Source organism: Hordeum vulgare, chromosome 5H, assembly GCF_904849725.1.
Source record: "Hordeum vulgare subsp. vulgare chromosome 5H, MorexV3_pseudomolecules_assembly, whole genome shotgun sequence".
Lineage (NCBI taxonomy): Eukaryota > Viridiplantae > Streptophyta > Magnoliopsida > Poales > Poaceae > Hordeum > Hordeum vulgare.
In genome coordinates, this window is record NC_058522.1 from 262,644,639 (window position 1) to 262,669,060 (window position 24,422).

Consider the following 24,422-nt stretch of genomic DNA (forward strand, 5'->3'; position numbering starts at 1 on the left):
TCTGGACAGAAAGGTCACTTTGTGAAGGAAGTGCACTTTTTCTTGCTCCATTTGAGCTGAAATTTTTCTAGCATGTCCACCTTCCAACCCAAACCTTGGCCTCCAAGTTTCAGCTCCTATCTTTGTCTAGATTTTTGTCTGTAAGCTGCTACAGTTTATGTCCAGAAACTTGCCACCTAGCTCTTTTCTTGCCCAAGCAGTCTCAGGATGAACCAAGATCACGAATGGGTCTGACCTTGAAGGGACTTGAGCCCACACATGGTCGGACAACCTCGGCGCGCGTATTGCACGAGTGCACGCGGTGACTGCGTGGCTCCAAGGTGTTCGATAGGCAATTTGCATGCTCCTCACATTTGCGAGAACCCTGTCTCACCCGTGAGCGTGCCCCGTGATGCCCCTGCGTGTCTTCGAGCTCCTGCTGCTTCCTCCCAATCCTCCCCAACCCTCTCTGCCGCTCCCCGATGCTGGTGATAGGATTAGCAGGAACGAACACGGCGGGGCAGGAGCAACAATGATCGTGTGATCGATTTGTCTCGCCCACGCATCCTATACTTGGCCCGACACTGCCACTATTCTTGGAGGATCCACCCCGAGCTCTCCCATCCTTCTGAGTCTCGCTCGTCGCCTCTCGTCGCTCTAGAAAGCTCACCGGCAACCGAAATGCTCTACTTTGCCCTCCCTATAAATAGGACCTCCCCGAGCCATTCTAGCCACCCCACTCCCCTGTTTTGGCCTCAAATCACCTAGAGTAGCACCGCGGCATAGAAGGGCGGGCATGAAGCCACCGAATCATCCCCGGAGTTGGCCGCGGATCCCCTCCCGACGGCAGCTCGCTCCAGTGCCCTCCGCTCTTCTCCAACCCCTCAAGCGTGCTCGTGACCTTCCGTGGAGCGTGACAAAGCTGCTGGATCCCCTCAACCTTGTCGGAATCCTCAACTCCGACGAGCTCCACCGCTCGCCGTCTTTGGAGAAGACCGTTGCGACCCCGTCCGTCCATCTCTGCTTGACTTACTGGTACGTACTTGCTCGTCGTGAAGAGTTGCGTCCATTCTCCTCCCCGTCGATGGCAGTCGTGCCCCCTCGCCGGAAATTTGTCGTCGGCCGAGCCGCTGTCCCTGTTCCCCCCTCTCTCTCTCCTCTAAACCCAACAAGAGGGCCCCGCCTATCAGTCTCTCCCCTCGCTCCCATAGCGGTATAAGTGGAGGCAGATTTTGAAAATACACCTTCGACGTGACCCTCTCTGGAATTTCCTATTTTTTGTTTAAATTCATATTTTTGAGTGCAACTTTGACCAACTATAACTCCTAAACCATAAGTCCAAATGAGATGATTCTTTTTCCAACAATTTTGTATTAAGCTCCCCTGTGAGCATGCAAAAATTATGATATTTCCTTGTTGTACATATTTTCTGGTGCATTAAATTTTTTATCCCACATTTTCCTTTTTGTATTTTTATTATTCTCAGAAGGTTCAACTTTCCTTGAAGAGGACCAAGAGGTTTGTGACCCTCCTCTGAACTAAGGCAAGCCATCACATACATTTTCAAAGATGACTTGCAATGACTATGAATTTTTGCTTGAACTTGAATTAATATATAGCATATATTCCATTAAAAATTTGTATTACTTATGCTAACTAAAATCTCATGATAAACCTGTTAGTATGATAGGAGTATGATGGTTACTTGGTTAAGTTGATGCAGCATAGTAGTTTCATCATAATGTTACTTATGTTAGCAATGTCGTTCAATCAAGTCGGTTCATTTGCATTTCACGGCATTCTCATGTCACACTATGGCTCGAATAAATTATTGTTTCAGAATAAAAATGTTAATAACACAACTTGAATTTGTTGTTGATTGAGTCATGGTACCACTGAATCGAGCTTCCCATTGCAACCACATTTGCCTTTATGGGGCCCTTATTTGGTTTGCTCACATGCCTCTCGTCGGTGCCTCCAACGAGGGAAGGTTATTCGCTGGCGCTATCCTGGCCCGGTAGTCAGGTATAGCCTTGTGTGCCCATTGTTGTTTTGGTACCATTGTCCCCGTTTGGGACTGTTTTGTTTTGCCAGGACGATTGCGAGGTGATGTCCAAAGTGGCATCCAGGGCCACCCATGACTTAGCCCAAAGGGGAGTTGGTCGGAGTGGCCGGGAGAGTGTCATGGAGTAGATTGGTTTTGTCGAAACGTCGTTGGTCCACCCGAATGGGAACACGAGGCCATGGGTTGTGTGGTGTGGGAACGGTGTACTAAACTCTACAGAGAGTGTTTATAATCTATCAATAGTCGTGTCCTCGGTCATGGACATAGCTTGTACTAGGTCACACCATGGATCAACAAGAATAATTAACTTGCACAGTAATCATATAACCATGGCACATGTTGTATGGTTTCCCAAGATCAATGAGATGTTTTATTTCGTGATCCGGAGGTGATCATTGTGGTAAGAAGATGGATATGGTTACGCGGTAACCATAATGGTAAGGAAGAATCTATGTGATTATCACTTGCACTTCATGAGTAGTTTGTCACATCTTGCATATAACCTGCTTAAATGTCATATCATTGTCTACCATTACTGTGTTGTTTGTTGTGAGCTTGCGAGTACATTCAAAGTAATCACGTGGCGTGTCATGCCAGTTTCAGGAGAAACCATACTTGGAGTTTTAGTTGCATCATCGCAGTCTAGGTCGTGTTCCAGCAGTGTCCCTGTGAGATGGAGTTCCGCTACGTCGTATTTTCGCTGCCAAGTAGTTGTGTCATGATCATCGAGGCCTCATGAATGTTTACTAAATAATGTACATATTGTTTAGCTGCACCGAGTGTGCTGCTGGGCCTCGCCCCCTTTATATGTAATCTTTAACCTATGTATCCGCTAGATATCAATAAAGCGGTTGTATTTCTGTACCAAGTTGTTGTGTATTGCCAGAAGACATGATCCATGGGCTCACAATGCAAGGTAAACTGGTAGCTGTGAGACGGGGTGCCACAAGGATTTAGACCGACCGGCACGCCTCTCCGTAGAGCCTAGGTAGGGCTATGACGTGTTGATCTTCCGAGGTCGGCCATGACCAAGGTAAGTGTGTACGGACGGAGTTGATCGAGCTTGTTAGAAAATGTGGTGCACCCCTACAGGGATGATTGAACTATTCGAATAGTCATGTCAATGGTACTAGGATGACTTGGAGTTGTATCCCGATCTAATACAACTGGAAGTGTGACTTAATTTGAATGATTGGCTACGAGATTGCTTTCTTGTAGGGAGTCGAGGAAGGATCTATGGGCGTTACTTAATAAATTTGCGGCAACAATATGACTACATATGTGTTACTAATTTGTACTCCTCTAATGCTGTAAGACACTAAAGATGCTAGTCTTCGATAGGACTAGACCTTCTCTCTATTCTGGCATCTTTGTAGTTAGTCCAAAGATATAGCCCCATTCCTTTGATACTCGTGCATACTTAGCATAGTTCTGATGTCAGTCTTGCAAGTACTTTGGATGAGTACTCACCGCTGCTTTGTTTCCCCCTTTTTCTCTTGATACGATTGCCGCGACCAAATGACAGAGCCCAGGAGATGGTTGATCCCATCGAAGACCACTACCCTGACAGAGCCTACTACTACGTGGAGGCCGCTGACGACCAGGAGTACTTAGGAGGTTCCCAGGCAGGAGGCATCGCCTCTTCGATCTATGTTATGTTTGTGCTAGCCTTCTTAAGGCAAAACTTGTTTGCTCATGTTTGTACTCAGATATTATTTGCTTCCGCTGACTCGTTTGTATCTGAGCTTATGTATTCGAACCCTCGAGGCCCCTGGCTTGTAATATGAAGCTTGTATGACTTTAATTTGTATCTAGAGTTGTGTTGTGATATCTTCCTATGAGTCACTAATCTTGATCGTACGCATTTGTGTGTATGATTAGCATACGATTAAGTTGGGGGCGTCACACCCTCGGACATGACGGTGGGTCTCATGTGCTTCTTCTTATCGGCTTGCTTGATGTGTTTAGTTTAGCATTCTCGGTTAGTTTTTGCCGTGTATTTTTCTTTGGTCGTCTTATGTTGATTTCCTCAATGCCATGCATCGTCCCTTTTATCTATAAAGTGGATGAAAGCTTGTTTTCTGATATTGATTTGGTAGCTGCACAAGAAACACATTATTGAAGGACAACTTTTGCAGACATTTAGTATACAAATAGAGGGGATGCGTCCTTTGCCGTGCCATTCCTCTTGATTGTGAGTTAAGTCTTTTTTAGCTATTATAGTCGAAGGTGAGCAATTTATATTGAAAATTGAAGAACTGAATTGAATTGAATTGGCTGATATTCCTGATTTATTCAGTTTATAGTGTATGGATAGGTGTTTTCATCGTTGGTTGTTTTTGTTTGGACATATCATCAATTTTCATCCTAGATAAATCAACTTGACCATTAGACCATGTGCACCAAAATGGTCCCCTTTTCTCTAAATTCCCTACTTTGATGGCATGTGTAGGCATCACCCTCGGTCCATGTACGTTGCACCCCTCCGACACAACCAAATTCACTCATGACTTTGCCTCTTAGAATCACTCCCTTCTTGCACTGATTTGCATTGCCAAAAGGACTCCAATCCCTCAACCTAGCCGCCTTCCAGCCCTATTGAGCCTCAACCCATCCATAGAAGCTAAGTAGAAAGAATATTTAAAATCTTGTGGAAAAAAATGTCCATGGATTTCAATAAAAAAATTGTGAATTTAGAATAACTTTATGGATTTGAAAAAAATGTTCATAAATTAAGAAAATGTTTGAAAATTTAGAAAATATTCGTGAATTCAGAAAACGCTTCCAGATTTCAAAAGATGTTCCCAGAATTTCAGAATGTTCATGGATTTTTAAAATATTTATGAAATATCAATGGTTTTCAATATGTTGATAGGAACATGTTATGTGTAACCTCTAAAATGAAATTATGTGCGTATCCATGGATGATGAGGACATGTCTATCTTGGATATGATCACAAATATTGCATATACGTATTAATTTGAGGTGATTTTTAATAAAAGATATGCAATAATTTATTTTTGCTATACAGAACAAAAGTACTTCACCCCTTTTTGTTTCATGCCTAATTACAGAACTAGGGCACTTGTACAATCAACAAATGAAGATAAGGGAAAAAAAGACATTTAGGCGTTGTTTAAGAAGTTTTCTCGCATAGCTTTTAACCCAAAAGAAGATAGAGTTCAAGTCTTCCACGTTCTAGACTCAGATTCGGACTGTAGAGACATACCTGTCTTAAAATGCCAAGAGCTTTTACATCCGGACTCCAAATTGGGTGATTTTTTTTTTGTTGGAAAGTAGATTTCATGTGCTTTCCAACCCAATTGGATTCACATTCAAATTTGCCCGGAGCGTGAAGATATTGACGAAACAATCTAACGCTGCAGCGGGATTCGAGTCAAACTATAAGTCCAAATATGTTGCATCACCTCCACTTAGGCTCATGAGCCTTGTACTATTAGTTTTAGGCTGTCTTGGAAGGCTCTTTGAACGCCACCCTTGCTTATATAAGTAAATCAATCTAGTAGTTTTTTGTTAGGGAATTTGTTTAGTTAAAAGTTAACCATTACAACTTTGTGTATTTCATTTGTATCCAACGACCAGACCAAGACCGTTTTTTGATCCCAACATTATCAATACTTCATATATCATTGATCGTGCTTCCAGCATCGTCAATAACCTTCTAGAGATTGGTTTAGCGATTACTAAAACACAACGTCATGTATGTTTATAGTTGGCTTGTCAAAGTCGCCTCCACCAAATCGGTAGTTATTATCTCAACAAAAAGATCGATACTCTTGCCCCTGTCACTGGAGCTCAGCAAAAACAAATGTAGATGACAAGCTGCCTCCACAAATCGATAGTTATTATCTCATCACAAGATACAAGATCGAGACCCTTGCCTCTATCACTGGAGCTCAGCAAAAACAAATGTAGAGTCGTGCACGGGTGTTGTAGACGATTCATCAACGCATCAGTTTGATGCGTTTGTGCATGGATTCCTAAGACATAAACAATATGCTTGGATTGAGTGCAAATTTTGTGTTACCCCCGGTATTTTAGGGCACACAAAAGAATGCCCTCGGTCCAAGCAGGCCTAAGAGAAATAATCCAAAATAGCAATGGGAAGGATAATATCACTGGAGCTACACGGAAGTAATACAAACCCAATTGCATAAGACAGGGCCAAATCTGGCTAGCATTTCAAGATTTTGACCAAGCTATCTTTAGGACATTGTTAGGAAGCCACGCATGTTTCAGCCGACAGAACTGACTTGTGCACTTTTTTCCATACTCAGTTTACAGAGTACTAGACTACCTTGCCGCCAAAATGCGATCCTCCGAGGCACAAAGAGTTCTACATGGTATTAACTTGGCGTCAGCTACGACTCCAGATTGCTCAAGTCCGTACAATCAAGTTTGTTGCTTCCTGTGCAATTGCAGGTGAGGGAGATATGCCAGTGGGGAGAAAATGTCAGGCCGTTTAAGAGCTGCCCTAACTGAATCTGCTGCATAGTCAACCTGTAAAATAACACAAGTCCAGTAATTAGCCACTAAATGGATAAGCTTCTGTAGAGGGGTATCTGAAAAACTGACAAGAATGCATTGCATTGGATAACCTCATCGAATGATATGTTAAATTTAACTAATGGCCACACATGTGAAAGTTGTGTGCTTCAGCATCTTCATTGACAACAATATTGTCGAGTATTATAACTATTATTATGAAACAACGACTAAAATGCGCAAATGATCTGCATAGTTGTTGACATGAATGGTCAACTAGCAACATTCAGTATTTATGGAAAAATAGGATTATATTTGTGGGATAGAAGTTCTGTTGATACTGTATATTGGGCAAAGACATGAAGCCATACATTTTGTAAACTGGTGAAATATAAATGAAATTAACAGATGGCCAAGTTGATCTAGAAGGTCCACTTCTTGTCCCTCAGCCATTAACACACCTTATTGCAACCCAAGTTTGAATAGCATTTAATTTTTCCCCTCAACTCTCAATACCGGTGCAGTGACCTAAAGGGTGATCAAGGGCCAAGCCAGTGGTGCGACAGGCGTATTAGGGCTGCAGGTGGATGAGCAACCAGATGTGGTACTGGCGGATTAAGGGTTTCTTGCCATCTGCCACCATGGATACTACCGCTGGTGACCATGGGATTTGCGGTGGCAAGCTGGGTGGTAGTGATGGCAAACTTCTTCAGGTGTACTGGCACTGCAAGTAGCTTCTGGAAGTTGGTTGGCAGCTACCATGGATGATGGCAGCAATGTCCATGGTGAAGACTGAAAGGAAAGACAAATAGAGATATAGAGTGGAGAGGCTGATAAATGGATCCATTTGTTTAAAACATGATGTTTGTTGGCTAATTCACCACCTATATGCTTACTAGCACACAATAGCATGCCACATCATAAAAACCACAAATGAACTGGCATTGGGGTCTAATTTGGATGGAATAGTTGACTTCCCAAGATAAAACATGAATATGAGTATCAGCCTCTCCACTCTATATCTCTATCTTTCACCCCTTTATCTGTATCCCAAGATGAAGATGCTAAAGATCTGTTAATCTCTAGTGACATTCACCAAATGAAACAAAAATGCCGGATGCCCCATCCCAGCCACATACCGGGACTGGGTCACACACCGGTCCGGCACACTCACCAAGGCCGCCACCGCCGTCTTCCACTGGTCCATCTCCAGAGTAGGGACTGACGCACAAACCTTGCCAGCCTGCCGTCGACGCCACCATGGCGCCAGACAGCGCCACTGCCCTGTGCTCGACCATTCAGCCACATCCATCGACGATATCCAGCTGCACCATGCCGCCAATACTCGTCGTCATCGACACGATAGATAGAACGCTGCACCACCTAGCAACCTTCACACCATCGCCACTGCTGGAGCTATGCGGAGCCCACCAACCACAACATCACTCCCCCGAACACGAGGTCCTCCCAAGAAGGCGCCTCCATGGAGGATACGACGCGTAGGACGCAGCCAACGCCCAATCCAGACTGAATTTTGGAATTTCGTCCGGGAGGGGTTCGGGGGTGGATAGGACAGACCTCGGTTTCACCTCCCCGAAGAGTAATGGCGTCGAGTCACGTCGCCGATGCCGAGCCGAACAAACCGACCAAAGTTTCCTCCGGTCCCATCCTATACCACCAAACCTCCGTCTGCTCCGGATCCGGCAACGAGCCATGAACCGGAACCTGCAGAGATGAAAGAGCCATGGGGCTCAACCCACAAGGAAGGAGGATCGAGAAGAACCCATTGTAGTTCTCCAGACGCAGAATCCAGCGATCCGACGTGGCCTGCGACGACGACCACCACCCTATGGCGACCGACGACGTCTAAAGACAGGATCCAGATGGATCCAACATGGATCCAGTGGCAGTCGCGACCACCGGTCATGCCCAACGCAGCCACCACCTCGCCACAAACAGGCAGCCGTTGCCGCGCCGCGCACGACCTCGCTGGGAGACCCGCCAGCCGCACCGCCGAACCCCACGCTCGCCCAACGCTCCTCTCGATCCCGTTGTCCCGCGCCAGCCGAAACGAAAAGGGTGGGGAGAAGCCCCGCCGCCGCCCTGCTGGCCAGGTGTCGGGAAAACGACACCTATGGGAAACTCTAAGGGTCCCTTGATCGTTCGGCAGAGGGAGAGAGGTGGCGCCAAGAGCGGAACTAGCGATCAGCACCGGCAAGGTCGTTTACCTAGGTTCGGGCCACTTGGCGCGTAAAACCCTACTCATGCTTTGTTTGTATTGGGTGCTTACTGTAGGGTCATTTGCTACAGTAATTAGCTGGTGATCAAAGAGTCTAAACCCCAAAAAGGTCTCACCCCTAGAAATGAGCTTTGGGCCTCCTTTTATAGGCAAAGGGATCACCAACAGTGTGCTCACGGGCTGCATAACGAACAGGGTTCACCGCTTATCTATCTACTGCGGTGTCAGGGGCAGTAAATGCCTTGTCTGGTCCCTGACCCGCATCAAGGTGGCTTCGACACGTACCCAAGTGTATTGACACCTGGGCTTTGTGCTGGCGCATAAGGGATGCGCTGGAGCGGTGGCGGTCGGTGGCACTGTGGCAGGAGGGACACCTGGCGGGCGAAGGGAGCCTGCCGGCCTGGCGTCCTTGCCTGCGGCCTAACCCATCTTCCCGGCAAGGATGGCTTGTCGGGGCCTCGGACATCTTCCCGGCAAGGAGGGCTTGCCGGGGCCTTGGAAGTCTTCCCGGCAAGGAGGGCTTGCCGGGGCCTTGTAGTCTGGGCTGGTTCTTCACACCTTTGGTGGAGTGTGGTCTTGGCGAGCCTGGGGTTTATCTTCCCGTCGGTCCTCCTTCGTGTACTGCCGCCAGGTGTGTTGCTGGTGCCCGTGCACAAGTCTGGGGCACAGGAGACCCTAGTCTCTAGTGCACCGACAGGAGCGCCTGGGCCTGGGCCACACACGCATGCGAGGCGTAGTTGGGCCAGGCCCAAAGTGGTGCACGGGCTTCTGTGATAGGGCGCTTGGCAGCTTGGAGCCGTTGCAAGTGGCCCTTCCCCACGCCGCGTATTGAACGCGCGAAGTGGGGAGGCGTGCGCACAGTGGCCGAGGTAGCCACGCGCGCGTGGAGCCATTGGTTGGGTACGCAAGGGTTGGCCCGCATATCCCCCCCCCCCGACCCACATAAGAAGGGGGAAAGCGCAAGCGCATAAGCCCATTGCCCCCAACTTCCTTCAATCTCGAAGCCGCCGCCGTCACCTCCCTTCAGCTAGAACTTCCACCCCCTTCCCCCTCCCACCTCTATAGTTGCGCTTCGGGTAGCCGCAGCTTCCGCCGTCGCTATGGCGCCGAAGGGAACCAAAGGCAAGAAGAAGAAGGTTGTTACCGCGGAGAAGGAGCTGGTGAAGATGCGGAAGGAGTTGGCCTACTTCTCCCCGGGGCCTGATGCGCTCACCTTGAAGCGGCGCTACCAGTTCATGTGGGCGGCTCGGACGACGGCGCATCTGGCCACCTGCGTGACTCCGGGAGAGGCTGGCGGTGGCCGTGATAAGTATCCTTTCTTTACCGATTATTTCTATTGCCGGCTCTGCCCGCCCTTCTCTGAATTCTTCATCGACATCATGCACACCTACGGCTTCCATCTTTTGGACTTCACGCCGAACGCGGTGACATGCATGTCCATATTCACGCAACTCTGCGAGAACTTCGTCGGGATTACTCCCAACACGGCCCTTTTCCGCCATTACTTCACTCCTCGCATCCAGGGAGGGGACGCCCTCTCGGGCTCCATTACCTGGATTACAAGGTCCGGATGCAAGGAGTTATACCTAGACGGGGCCTTTCGCGAGAAGTGGGAAGAATGGCGGGGTAAATGGTGTTGAATCCGCGAGGAGGGGTATCTGCCCTTCTACGAGCCCAGGACCGCCAAGATCGATTCCCGTGGCAAGCGTTGGAGTGACTTCGACCCGGATGATAAGAAGCTGACCGTCGCCGTCAACAGGATCATGCGTCTCAGGGCCGCAGGGTTGACGATGGAGATGGTGGGTGCTGACTTCGTCCGCAGACGCATCGCCCCCCTCCAGAACAGGGGAGGAAGGCCAGCCTCGGCCTTCGTGAATGCCGCGGATGTTATGCGGCTGCGGACCGGCTTGAACAACAACCTGACGACGCTTGAGCATGCCTTCGTTTGCCAGAAGCTGTTCAAATCTGACTCGAGGCCTCGGCTGTCGCATGGCGTCATACCCTTGTGCAACAACTCGGCTTTAAGCGCCCTCACGGCGATGATGCCGGAGTGTAATGCTCATGGCGTAGTCGCAACTTGGATCGAGCCCAAGGAGGAGGACGCCTTATCTTTCTTCGACTATTTGTCGGAGAAGCCCATCAGGGAAGAGACCGGCCTCATCCGTGACACCACCGACGAGGAAGTGGCGTACATCGCCAGCCGGGCCGAAGAACGGGCCCTTGCTGAAGCGGCCGGGAGTGTCGGCTTTTACGACAAGGGAGCGCTCGAGGAAGGAGCGCTGCTGGAGGGAGAGCTTGTCGGGGAGCCTAGCAGCTCGGCTGCCGGGGGCCCTTCGGAGGAACGGGCGCCCGACGAAGAGGAGGACGAGGAGGTGCCTCCGGCCCGCCGAAGCCCAAGCGAGTGCTTCGACATGCTGGCTCCAATCTCCCCGTCCGGCCAGCTCCATCGTCCGCGCGTGTCAAGCGTCCCAGGGCCGCATCCCCTCCGGCAGATGTCGAAGGGGGTGTGGATTTTGATTTCTCGGCCTTCAGCTCGGGGGAGGAGGGAGAGTACGCGCCTGACCCTTCACCCTCTTCGAACCCCTTGCTTTATGTTCTTACTCATGAGCGTTGGTTCTTCTCCACAGGAACACGGAGACGTTGGCCCAGAGGATGGCGAAGAGGGCCAAGGTGTCGGCAGGCGGCGGTCCCTCGACAAGTGCCTTAGAGGCGCCGCCGGCAGCTTCCGCCACCCCGGTGCCCAGCCCCCAGCAAAGCTCCCAGCAGGAGTCGTCGAGGCCCGCGACGCCTGAAGACGAGCCCCTAGTAATTGATGTTGCCGGAGAGGAGACAGCTACCCCTCACTAGCTCGACGAGGATGAGTGTCCCGGCAAAGGACGTCTGCGGGTTTTTCCTTTTGTTTTCTTGAATGCCCATCTTGTTCTGATCATCTTCTTCCTTGTCTTGTACCTCAGGTCTCTCCCCTGTGGAGGAGATGGACGTCGACTCCGTCAACGAGGAGACCGCGCGGGACGCGGCTGTTGAGATCGATAAGGTTGCCGCCAGCGAGTCCGCCGAGGAGGCGCGGGAACGGGACACTCAGGAACCGACGGAGGAGTCCATCGAAGGACCCGGAGCACGTGTCGGCGATTCTTCTGCTGCCGGGGCTGAGGAGGTAGCACTGGACGAGGAGCCCCCTCTTGTCGGCGAGGATGTTGGTGACGACCAACCTCCCATCTCTGGGCCCCCGCCAGCCAGCGAGTACATTCGCGCCGGCGAGGGTCGATTCATCAACCCGCCAAGGGTGAGTCGCACGAGGATAGCCACGGAGGGGGAGAGCTTCGACGCCGAAATCTCCGCCAGTGTTGGGCTCAAGATCGTGAGGGGATCGAAGACCAGCGGCGGGAAGCTCAGCGAAGAGCAGCTCTTCCAGTCCATGAGGGACAACGTCAGCCAGCTCCAGGCCCTCTATCGGGCCCGAAGGAGAAATTAGACTCCCGGGCGGCGATTGTCGAGGCAGCAGAGGAGGCCTTCGAGAAGCGCTTCAAGGAGACGCGGATCCACTTCGCCGAGGCTCACCAGGAGGTGAAGGTCGATCGCGAAAAGCTGAGGGCCGAGCGGGACGAGCTCCTTCTGAAGTCGTCTGACATCCGGAAGGAGGAGGAAGAGCCCGACGCCGCATTTCCGACGAAGACGCCCACCTCAATGCGCTTCGGATCAGCCTCGAGCCCCACGAAGAGGAACTCGCCGATCGTGAGAAGGCGCTCAGCGACAAGCTCCGCGCCAAGGACGAGGAAGTCGAGAGGCTCGTGGCGCAGCGTACCCAAGAGGTGATGGATCAGCACAAGGACGCCCTCGCCGCCCAAGCTTCAGAGCGCGCCGGCAAGTTGCAGGAGGTTGCTGACAAGGCTGTCGGCGCCGAGGCTGCCAAGGAGGAGCTTGTCGGCAAGTTGAAGAAGCTGGAAGAGGACCTTGAAGGCCTCGGCAAGGAGATCTCAACCCTCACAATTGAGAGAGAGAAAACTCTCTCCAACTTGACGGAGACCCAAGCTGCCGTTTCCGACAAGAGTGCTCAACTCTGCTCCGCCAATGCCTCCCTTGCCGCCCTGCAGGATAAACTGGCTCCCCTGGAGCAGGCCCTTGAAGAAAGCAAGGCCCGCGAAGAGGTCTTGACTCAAAAGCTCCTCGACGCGACAAATCAGCTCGAGGCCGCCTCCGTCGCCCGCGAGGGTTACACGCGTGGTGTGGAGTTGTGGACCGAACGTCTTGTCAACGCCGCGGAGGGGATTGCCGCGCAGCTGTCTTCTATGGATCTCCAAGGCTTTGGTTATTCTTCGGGCCCGGAGGTGTCTCCAAACGCCAAGCTGACTCTGTTCTTCGAGAGCGTGGTCGACGCTTTGAAGCAGATTCGAGCCGGCGAGGCGGCGCCCCTGGCGAACGAGTCTCGGAGGTTGTGCCGGGGCGCCCTCCTCAAGGTCCTCACCAAATTCGCGTACAAGAATCCCGGCATCGACCTCACCCTGGGGCATTTGCCGAAAGAGGCGAACCTCAAGGAACTCGAGAACCTGGTCATGCCCATCGTTGACAAGGTGGACCAGATCAAGAGGGTGCAAGATCCGCGCAGGGATTAATTCTTCGTGCTCTCCTGTTGCTGAAATTCTCAACCAAGAGCTGTTGTATCTTGTTCATAACTGTTAGTATTGTAATATATTCGATGTTTTTGATAAGCACTACACCTCCCTCCTTTGCTCTTTTTGTATGGCTCGTCCTTGTGTTTCGCTGGGGATTTGCTGGCTCAACTGGCCTTGTCGTAAGCGCTCCGATGGGTGGCTCTTGCCGGAGTCGTCACCGCCGGCAAGGCGCCCTGCCTCCCTCTGGGCTTTCCCATAGGTTGTCGAGCACGCTCTTTAAGCAGAAGGGGCACGCGGGGCGGGCAGCTTAAGTTATCGAGTGCGCTTCAAGACAACGCTTAGGAGGCTTGCGACAGAGTTCCCTCGCGCACAGGTTTTCCATACAAACGTCGACACGTAAAAGGGAGTGTTGTATCTACTCGACAACTTACTTAAAGTTTTTGCAACTTATCTCTAGGCTGCGGTACTTCTTTCTGTCTTGAGTAGATCGTCCTTGTTCTTGCTGCCGCTGTGGGCATCCCCACTATCTCCCCCCCCCCCGGCAAACTCAGGGTTGTATCTGTCTTTTAAGAAAAAGAAAGAAGAGAAAATAGGTGTTGGAACCTTGGCAGTCCATTAGTTTAGGCGTTTCACAAAATTTTAGATTGTGCATGCACATGATCTAACATGGAAATCTAAATGATGATGCGAAACGCTATGCTTTATTCAACTGCGCACAGGGTCTTCTCCTGGCTCTGTACAAAGGATTACATGCAACTTCGGCAAGACTTGTACAAAAGGTGGTCGTCGGTAGACCCGGCAACCTCTCCCTACGGGTAGAACTTTTGAAGATGTTCAATGTTCCACGAATTGCTCACCGGTGTGCCATCTTCGGTCTCCAGGCGGACAGCGCCGGGCCTGGTGACTCATACTACCCGATATGGGCCTTCCCACTTTGGCGTCAACTTGTTTGAATTCTTGGCCGACTGAACGTGCCGAAGAACAAAGTCGCCTTCCTCAAGACTTCTGGCTCGGACCTTGCGGCTATGATAGCGATGCAAGGCTTGCTGATAGCGAGTGGCTCGCACAGTCGCCTGAATCCGGTTCTCCTCGAGGAGCACTGCATCATCCCGACGCAATTGCTCTTGCTCAAGCTCATCATAAGCGAGCACTCAAGGTGACCCATAAGTGAGTTCCGTGGGAAGAACTGCCTCCGCCCCGTAGACCAGGGAGAAGGGTGTCTGGCCGGTGGCTCGATTTGGCGTCGTTCTGATCGACCAAAGAACCGTCAGGAGTACATCAATCCAGTGCTTTCCATGCCTTCGCACCTTGTCAAAAGTTCTCGTCTTGAGCCCCTGCAGTACTTCGGCGTTTGTCCTTTCAACTTGACCATTGCTCCTCGGATGGGCAACAGAAGCGAAGCATATTTTGCTGCCAAGGTCTTGGGCGTACTGCATGAAGGCGCGGCTCGTGAACTGAGTGCCATTGTCCATGATGACCCTGTTCGGGACACCGAAACGGCAGACAATTCCTTTGAAGAACTTGACGGCTGACTGTGATGTCACCTTTCTCACTGGTTCCACCTCTGGCCACTTTGTGAACTTGTCGATTGCGACGTACAAGTACTCAAAGCCCCCGACAGCGCGGGGGAAAGGGCCGAGGATATCGAGCCCCCAGACCGAGAATGGCCAGGAGAGAGGGATCGTCTGGAGAGCTTGGGCTGGCTGATGAAGCTTTCTTGAATGAAACTGGCACGCTTCACACTTGGTTACTAGTGCAGTTGCATCCTGGAGGGCTGTGGGCCAGAAGAAACCTTGCCGAAATGCTTTGCCGACAAGGGCTCTTGACCCTATGTGGGAGCCACATATCCCCCCATGTATCTCGGCCAACAACTCCAGTCCTTCCTCTTGGGGGATGCATTTAAATTTCACGCCGTTCAGTCGTCTTCTGTAGAGGGCATCATCCACGAACTGGTACATGCTGGACTGACGGGCTACTCTTTCTGCTTCTTCCTGCTCTTCGGGCAGGTCCCCAGTTTGGAGGTACCGGACTTTGTGTTGCGCCCATGTCGGAGCCTGAGGTTCGACGGCAAGGACTAAAGGCATACCCTCTGCCGAGGGGGCATCCCTCTTGGCAGGCTCGTCATCTTCTCCGGCAACTCCTTCTCCGGCAAGATCCTTGTCGGGGCTCCTTGGCAGGTCTGCCGGAAAGTACTGGCCGGAGTTCAGTTTCCTTCTCTTGCCTGGCTTGGTTGATGGTGTTACGGAGGGTTGAGTCAGTCGTAGCACAAAAGTTCCTGGTTCCACAGGCAACTTAAGGGTTGCACGATTCGACAGGTCGTCGGCGATGGTATTCTCGGCATGAGGGATGTGCTCCGTCTGCAGACCGTCGAAGCGCTCTTCCAACTTTCTCACTTCCTCCACGTAAGCCTCCATCAGTGGACTCTGGTAGTCCTTGTTGACCTGCCGGACTACTAGCTGTGAGTCTCCTCTGACGATGAGCTTCCTGATCCCCAGATCTGCCGCGATCCTGAGGCCGGCAAGTAGTCCTTCATACTTGGCGGTGTTGTTGGTTGACTTCTACCGGGGAAAGTACATCTGGATTACATACTTGAGGTGTTCTCCAGTAGGCGCAACTAGCAGCACGCCGGCTCCAGCCCCTTGCAGTGAGAACGCTCCATCAAAATACATGATCCATTCTTGGTTGGACTCCTTGCCCGGGAGGGTTGATTCTGGTATTTCTTCGTCTGGCGTCAGGGTCCATTCGGCAATGAACTCCGCTGAGGCCCTGCTCTGGATGGTTGATGTGCTTTCAAACTTGAGGCCGAAGCTGGACAACTCCAACGCCCACTCCACGATCCTGCCAGTGGCATCGGGGTTTCGCAAAACCCTTTGCAGCGGAAAGCGAGCGACGACGGTGATCTCGTGTGCTTGGAAGTAGTGGCGCAGCTTTCTCGAGGCCATGAGGAGGCCGAAAAGCAATTTTTGTACCCCAGACTATCTCGACCTGGCCCCCTGCAAGAGGGAGCTGACGAAATAGACCGGGCGCTGCACCATCTTCTTCTGCACGAAATAGACCGGGTTTCTCTTGGTTGCCCCCGGACTCTGCCGGGGGTCACTGGTTGCCGATGTGCGCTTCCTCATCTGATGGCGTCGCCTTTGCCGGCGTATCTTCGTCGTCTTCCCTCTGCGCCACCAGCGTAGAGCTAACCACTTGGTTGGTTGCCGCTAGGTACAGGAGCAGTGGCTCTTGTGGTTTAGGCGCTACCAGGATTGGCGCAGAGGAAAGGTATTTCTTCAGGTCTTGTAGCGCTGCTTCCGCCTCGGTGGTCCATTCCATTGGTCCTGCCTTCTCCAAGATTTTGAAGAATGGCAGGGCACGTTCGGCAGACTTGGAAATGAACCTGCTCAGGGCGGCTACACAGTGGCTAGGCGTCGCACATCCTTGATGCGCTTCGGTGCCTCGATTTGTTCGATGGCCTTGATCTTGTCGGGGTTGGCTTCGATCCCGCGTTGGGACACGAAGAACCCGAGAAGCTTGCCGGATGGGACACCGAAGACACATTTTTCGGGGTTGAGCTTGAGGTTGATCTTGCGCAGGTTGGCAAATGTCTCATCCAAATCCTGCACGAGTGTTGATTTGTCCTTGGTCTTGACCACTATGTCATCCATGTACGCTTCCAGATTCCTGTGAAGTTGGGGCTCAAAACCAATTTGGATCACTCTTGCAAAGGTGGAACCATCATTATTCAACCCGAAGGGCATTCGTACAAAGCAGTACGTGCCACAGGGGGTGATGAAGGTGGTTTTCTCTTCATCTTCCTCGGCCATATAGATCTGGTGATACCCTGAGTAGGCGTCGAGGAAGGACAGCAGGTCGCAGCCAGCAGTGGAGTCAACAATCTGGTCGATGCGCGGCAAGGGAAAAGGGTCTTTTGGGCAAGCTTTATTGACATCGGTAAAGTCGATACAGATCTGCCACTTCCCATTCACCTTGCGCACTACAACCGGATTGGCCAACCATGTAGGATGTATGACTCCTCTAACCAGTCCCGCTGCTTCTAACTTCTTGATTTCCTCGGCAATGAACTCTTGCCGCTCCAGGGCTTGCTTCCTCACCTTTTGCTTGACCGGCCGCGCGTGGGGGCAGACAGCGAGGTGGTGCTCAATCACCTTCCTGGGAACACCGGGCATATCTGATGGTTGCCATGCAAAAACATCGAGATTCGCCTGCAGGAAGGCGATGAGCGCGCTTTCCTATTTGCTGTCAAGGGTGGAACTTATGGTGAAAGTTACACCCGTGTCGTCCTCTCAGGCGGGCACCTTCTTGATCTCTGGCGGAGCAGCCCTGGATTTCTTGTTCCGGGCGACAGAGCTCTCCGGCGCGTCGGCGGCGGCAGCGAAGCACTCTGGTGAGGCGTGCTTGCCGGGATCGGCGCGGGAAGCCCTCTAGCCGGGATTCTTCTCCCCGGGGGCCTTGGCGGCGGCAGAAGGTGCCTTAGCTGCAGGCGCTGCCACTGCCTCCCGATAGAGGCGGTTGGTGCACACGAGTGCATCCTTCTTGTCGGTGTTGATGACAATGACGCCGACCGGCCCAGGCATCTTCCGGGTGTTGTAGGCGTAGTGGGAGGCTGCCATGAATTTGGCCAGCGCAGGGCGCCCGAGGATCCCATTGTACGCGAAGGGGTTGTCAGCAACGTCGAAGACGACCTTCTCCATTCGGTAGTTCTTGTCACTGCCGAAGGTTACCGGCAGCGTGATCTTTCCCTTTGGCTGGATCTTCCCGAGGTTGATCCCTTGGAACGCTCCTGTTTCCTCGAGATCTTCGTCGGGAATCTGCAACCTCCGAATCACGTCGAGGGAGATGAGGTTTAGTCCGGACCCGCCATCCACCAACATCTTCGTCACCTTGAGGTTGCGGGTCGTTGGGGAGACCAACAACGGCAAACATCCGACCGCCGTAACGCGGTCTGGATGATCCTCAGAATCGAAGATGATCGGTGTGTGCGACCACTTCAAGGGCCTATGAGTGCCGATGGAGGGCTCCGTCGCACTCACCTCACATGCCCACTTCTTCAGTTGGCGGTGGGAAGAGTGAAGCGATGCATCTCCATCAAGGCACATCATATTTGTTGCCTTTTGAAATTCGTGGTCGCTGGAATCGTCGTCTGGGCAGTCCTCATCCTCCTCCTTTCTTTCCCGCGCCGGCACGGGCTTAACCCTCTTGTTCTTGAACTTGCCGGGGGGACCCCCTTGGCCGCCCTTCTTCCCGCTTGATCCTTCGCCACCGTCTCGGGCCTTCTCCTTGTCGCGTCTTTGGTACTCCGCCCTCTGCTTCTCGACAAGTAGTTCAACTTGTCGGCAGTGTTGGAGGTCGTGACCCTTGGTGCGGTGGATCTTGCAGTATTGGGCGTCGGAGCCCTCCGGCTTATCGGCGGCCGCCAAGGCCTAGCAAGAGCCGCACCCGGCAGATCCTTGCTGGGAACCTCGGCCTTCGCCTTCTTGGAGGCGTCGGCGTTACCGGATGTCTTGACGGCAAACACAGCTTTGCCCTTCCGCTTCTTGTGCGTTGTTTCCCCTTTTTTGTGGGGACGTCGGCATCTTCGTCTTCGGAGTCGGTCTCTGCACCGGCGTCTTCGCCGGGAAGCCTTCTCCCTTCTTCTGCTCATGCACACTTGTCCGCCAGGGCGTAAAGCTCGGCGACATCACGGACCTTGTTCATCGCAAGCTCCTCACGCATCTTCCGGTTTCGCACGTTCTGATGGAACGCGCTGATGACGGCGGCTGGGTGAACATCCGGGATGTTGTGTTGTCTGCGGCTGAATCTCTGGATGTACTTGCGTAGAGTCTCACCCTCCTTCTAGGGGATGATGTGCAAGTCACTCTCTTGGACAGGGGCCCGGTGGCCGCCCGTGAAGGCGCCAACGAAGTCCTGGCACAGCTCCTTCCAGGAGGAAATGGAGTTCTTGGGTAGGTGCATCAACCACGACCAGACGTTGGGCTTGAGTACCAACGGTAAGTAGTTGGCCAATATCTTGTCGTCTCGGTCCCCGGCAGCATGCACCGCAATGGTGTAGATGCTTAGGAACTCGGACAGGTGGGTCTTGCCGTCGTACTTCTCCGGGATCTCCGGCTTGAAGGTACGGGAGCTGGGCCACTGGATTTGTCGCAACTCGCGAGTAAACGCCGGGCAGCCCACCTCGTAAGGTAGGTCGCCAGGGTACCCCGATGCCGGACTGTCCGCAGCGGCTCCGGCACGCTTGTCTGATTGACGGCGTGTCTCTCGTCGTTGGTCGATGAGAGTATGTGTGTCTTCCTTGCGCCGCTCGCGAAGAATGTCACGTTGATCGCGGCGGGTCCGTGGGTCGGAAGACCCGGTCGAATCGTCAGAGACGATAACCTGTTGCCGCCGCCGTGGGGGGAGTGCACCATGGAGGTGGCAGCTCCAGTCTTCTCCGTACGGTCGTGGGCGCGCTTGCTGGAGGGTCGTTTCGACGTCCCCACCTGTTGGGGCCCGTCCCCATTGGCGAGGGCGACGAGGCTCTGGATGGTGGCCCTCCACTCCTCAAGCCTCTCCGCTGTTGGAGAGAAGTCCAAGAGCAGATGAGCTCGCTTCAGGGCTTCTGCCGGCGTGGGCGGCGGCGATATGTGCGAAGACCGCGAGGGGCTCTTACTTGTAACTACGTTAAAAGGAGCGCCCCCTATGTCCCGCGATGGTGAGCCGCTGGCCAGTCCCAAAGCGTGTGTGTCGGCCCTGCGAGTCCTGGGAACGAGGCCCAGGAGTCCTTGGTGGGGGTGGCGAATCGCCATCGCTTTGGCATGGTCCGCCGCGCGCGCCCTGGGAAGGTCGGGGCGGGTCCGTCCGTGTCGTCGTCTTGGAAGATATCCTCACATCCTTCGAAGTAGCCGCGTCGCCCGTAGGCTGCGCAACTACATTCTTCGACGCACCGGCGCGCGGATGGTCGTCGCGGTCGTGGATGATACCACTCGCCCAGTTTTGCTCTCCAGAATGTTGCGAAAGTTCGGGACCTCTGCCTCCTTGTCCTGCGCCCGCACCCTCCCCCATCCGCATCGGGGTAGGAGCACTGGGTGCGGGTGCGTCGGTCGCCGGAGCACCCCTCTTCTTGGGGGCCATGGCGATGAAGAAAAGCTGGTGCGCTGATGGCTAGGTCGGATCAACGCGACCCTCTTCCCCCCACCTGGCGCGCCAAAGATGTCGGGAAAACGACACCTATGGGAAACTCTAAGGGTCCCTTGATCGTTCGGCGGAGGGAGAGAGGTGGCGCCAAGAGCGGAACTAGCAATCAGCACCGACAAGGTCGTTTACCCAGGTTCGGGCCGCTTGGCGCGTAAAACCCTACTCCTGCTTTCTTTGTATTAGGTGCTTACTGTAGGGTCATTTGCTACAGTAATTAGCTGGTGATCAAAGAGTCTAAACCCCAAAAAGGTCTCACCCCTAGAAATGAGCTTTGGGCCTCCTTTTATAGGCAAAGGGGTCACCAACAGTGTGCTCACGGGCTGCATAGTGAACAGGGTTCATCGCTTATCTATCTACTGCGGTGTCAGGGGCAGTAAATGCCTTGTCTGGTCCCCTGACCCGCATCAAGGTGGCTTCGACACGTACCCAAGTGTGTTGACACCTGGGCTTTGTGTTGGCGCATGAGGGATGCGCTGGAGTGGTGGCGGTCGGTGGCACTGTGGCAGGAGGGACACCTGGCGGGCGAAGGGAGCCTGCCGGCCTGGCGTCCTTGCCTGCGGCCTAACCCATCTTCCCGGCAAAGATGGCTTGCCGGGGCCTCGGACATCTTCCCAGCAAGGAGAGCTTGCCGGGGCCTTGCAAGTCTTCCCGGCAAGGAGGGCTTGTCGGGGCCTTGTGGGTCTTCCCGGCAAGGAGGGCTTGCCGGGGCCTTGTAGTCTGGGTTGGTTCTTCACACCTTTGGTGGAGTGTGGTCTTGGCGAGCCTGGGGTTTATCTTCCCGTCGGTCCTCCTTCGTGTACTGCCGCCAAGTGTGTTGCTGCTGCCCATGCACAAGTCTGGGCACAGGAGACCCTAGTCTCTAGTGCACCGACACCAGGCTTCGCCCGGCGGCGCTGCAGACGTTGGCAAGGAGAGGGAGAAACGAAGGAGGGCCGAATACCTATGGCTAGGGTTTCCCCCTGGGTCACCCGGGGGGCGACACGAGGGACGAGAAGCTGCTCACAAACACGGCAATATCACAACGCAACCTACTTTTGTAGGAAAGACAACCTACCTATTACTAAAAAGTGCTTGGTGTACTTCACTTTTGTTAACTTACTAAAACATAATTTTGAAAGCAGCCATAGGTTCATCTCTTGTGGACATAGCATATGTCTTTTCAGGAAATCCACATAGTAGTAGTATATGTTAAATCTAATCTTGTGAGCTACTAATGATATACAAAATACTCAAGACAGCAAAACGAGGGCATAATAATAAGGAAAACGATTGTAATCAACCGACTGATTCCAGCGCGTCTTAAGCCGACTCGTTTTCATGACACGTGTCCCCGCACGCGCACTCCCGCCACGTCCGCGTAACCACCCGTCCCTGGCATCCGCCCATCCTTATCCTTTCCCATCTCGTTCCCCAGACACATTTTCCCCCCTCTCATGATCCAGTCATGGAAGCTACAAGATCCAGCTATGAAAACTCTAGCGCTTTCTCTCTCTTAAAAATCCTTGCCATTGAACAGCTCCATAGAAGCACCAGCCACCCCCTCGTCTCCTTTCGTCACCACCGCTTTTTTGATGTGGGAGAGAGATGTTCGCTCGTGCTACTCGGGGGCGGGGTGCCGGCTCTGCTGCAAGGGTTCGGCGGCGGCTAACAAGACTACCCGCATGGAATGCAACGGCCCTGGTGCTGCGATGTGGCTCCGCCGCGCCGGTGTTGGTGCTGCAGCGAAGCATCGCCGGCGGCAGCCAATGCTGCCATGGAGCACGGCCTTGGCTGTGTTGATGCAATGGAGCGTCGTCGGGGGTTTGATGCTATGATGGAGTTGCAATGTAGCGCCGCAGGGGCTGCAGTGGAGCTCCGTCGGGGCTACAATGGAGCGGCGTCGGTGTGGAAACGGAGTTGTAGTGCAACGGCATGGTGCTGCACGCCGGAGCGGCGAAGCTACAGCGGAACCTGCCCGTGGGGTGGCGGTGCTGCTATGCAACGGGGCGTTGTGCTGGTCTCGAGATGGCGGAGCTGCACTGCAACACTCTAGTGGGGCGGCTGCGTTGTTGACCGGATCCAATGGTAACAGCCGACGGGATCTAACGGCCCAGGACCCGACTGATTTCCAGTCGGTTGATCCGTAGCAGACGCCTAATAATAATCCTAATAAATCTCCAAACCAAGTGAAACGTTGACTGTAAACACCAAACAAGAAACTACTAGTAATGACATTTGAAAACTCTGATTATCTGATCCTACCAACTACCAAGTACTGTAAACAATAACAAAACCATTCAACAATCAATCAATCAGGTCACGCGGTGAATCCTAAACGGGGCCTGGGGTTCTTCTAGCCCATCAAAGCCCGAATTAAGCAAGCAACTAAACAAAATTATAAATTATGGTTCAGCTATTCGCAACAAAACATTGAAAAATCAGCTCGCTCGTGTTTCTAATCTGTGCAAAGTTGTTTACCGAAGATGCAGCCGCGCTCATCAGGGAATGCGCCATCGGGAGTATGCAGAACCTGGAACACAGGAGTGGGCAAAGAATCAGTACACGTGGGCATTGGGGATCAAATTTAAGGACTGGGAAGAAGGCCGCCGTAGTGTGCTTGACTGCGGGCGGACGACGAGAGAATACTAACATTCCCCTGCCACCGAAGAGGGCGGCGACGGCCGGGTCCGTCCATTCATCGAAACTGAGGTGGAGAAGAAAGCAAACGAGAGGGTGAGCCAAAGCGCCACGGGAGCAGAACCATGAGAGAGAGAGGGGGGGGGGGGGGGGGGGGGGTACATCCATCCGTAGCGGCGGTCGAATACGAGGCGGCGCTGCCGGCGGCGCAGGTCGGGACGCCGCGGATTGAGGGAGGAGGAGGCTTCTGCTGCCGCCATACTCTTCGATGATAAGTTACACCGGTGAAGGATGGTGGCCTTGTTTTTTTTTTTTTTAATAAACTTGAATTTTACTAACAACTAGCAAAAGAACCCGTGCGTTGTAACGGGAGAAAAACAATAATAATATCCAATGGTGCTGATCATATTATGTCTTTAAAATTTTAGGACATTTCTTGAAATGCATGAAGATTTTTTGAATTAGCAAACATTTTTTTAATTGCACTCAAAAAATAACAAACAAACTTTTTTTCAAAATCATGGACTTTTATTGTTTTCACCAATATTGTTCTCAAAATTATGAACATTTTTTTGAATATGCGAATATTTTTACAAAAATCCTAAGCATTTTTTGAATTCACAAACATTTTATATTTTCTTCAAACTTTTAGTTCAAAATTCCCAATTTTATAAATTGCAAAAGTTTTTCAAAGCTCTAAATTATTTAAACTAAAAAATGAAACAGAAAAATGAAAATAAAAAATGAGACTAAAAACAGAGGCACGAAATGTTTTTAAGATTTTTACATGGACTTTTGTTTAAAATCGTTGACTTTTTTATTTTATGAACATTTTCTCAAAGTTTAAACATTTTTTATATGCAAACATTTTTCAAAACTCCTGAATAGTTTTTGAATTCTCAAAAAAAATGTTTTTTTATATTTTATTTCAAAATTCGTAGTTTCTTAAAATTGAGAAAAGTTGTTTGAAGTTCTAAATTATTTAAAGTAGAAAAACAAAATGGAACTGAAAAGAAAAATAAAAAACTAAACAAAAAAACAGGCACCCACGCATGGGCCGGCCCAAACAGGTATGCTGCATCTTTTTCTAAAGCCTAGAGCGTAATATAGGAGGTGCCTACATGGGCCGGCGCAGTCCAAAGATTTTCCTGTTTGAAACGTTTTTTATGACTTATAGGTGGCATTGGTGGGTAATTTTAGTCAACTTTAAGGGTAATTTAGATGACGTAC

General features: G+C 51.9%; 1 protein-coding gene across 1 annotated transcript; it reads right to left on the reverse strand.

The window, feature by feature from the left end:
- Nucleotides 1-6,201: 6,201 nt before the first annotated feature.
- LOC123396068 lies at nucleotides 6,202-23,481 on the reverse strand. Its single transcript, XM_045091099.1, has 4 exons — nucleotides 23,355-23,481; nucleotides 23,206-23,259; nucleotides 23,034-23,085; nucleotides 6,202-6,566 (listed from the first exon to the last, which is right to left on the reverse strand). The coding sequence occupies exons 1-4, from the start codon at nucleotides 23,450-23,452 to the stop codon at nucleotides 6,459-6,461; spliced, it is 312 nt and encodes a 103-aa protein (XP_044947034.1). The 5' UTR covers nucleotides 23,453-23,481; the 3' UTR covers nucleotides 6,202-6,458.
- Between the last annotated feature and the right edge of the window lie 941 nt (nucleotides 23,482-24,422).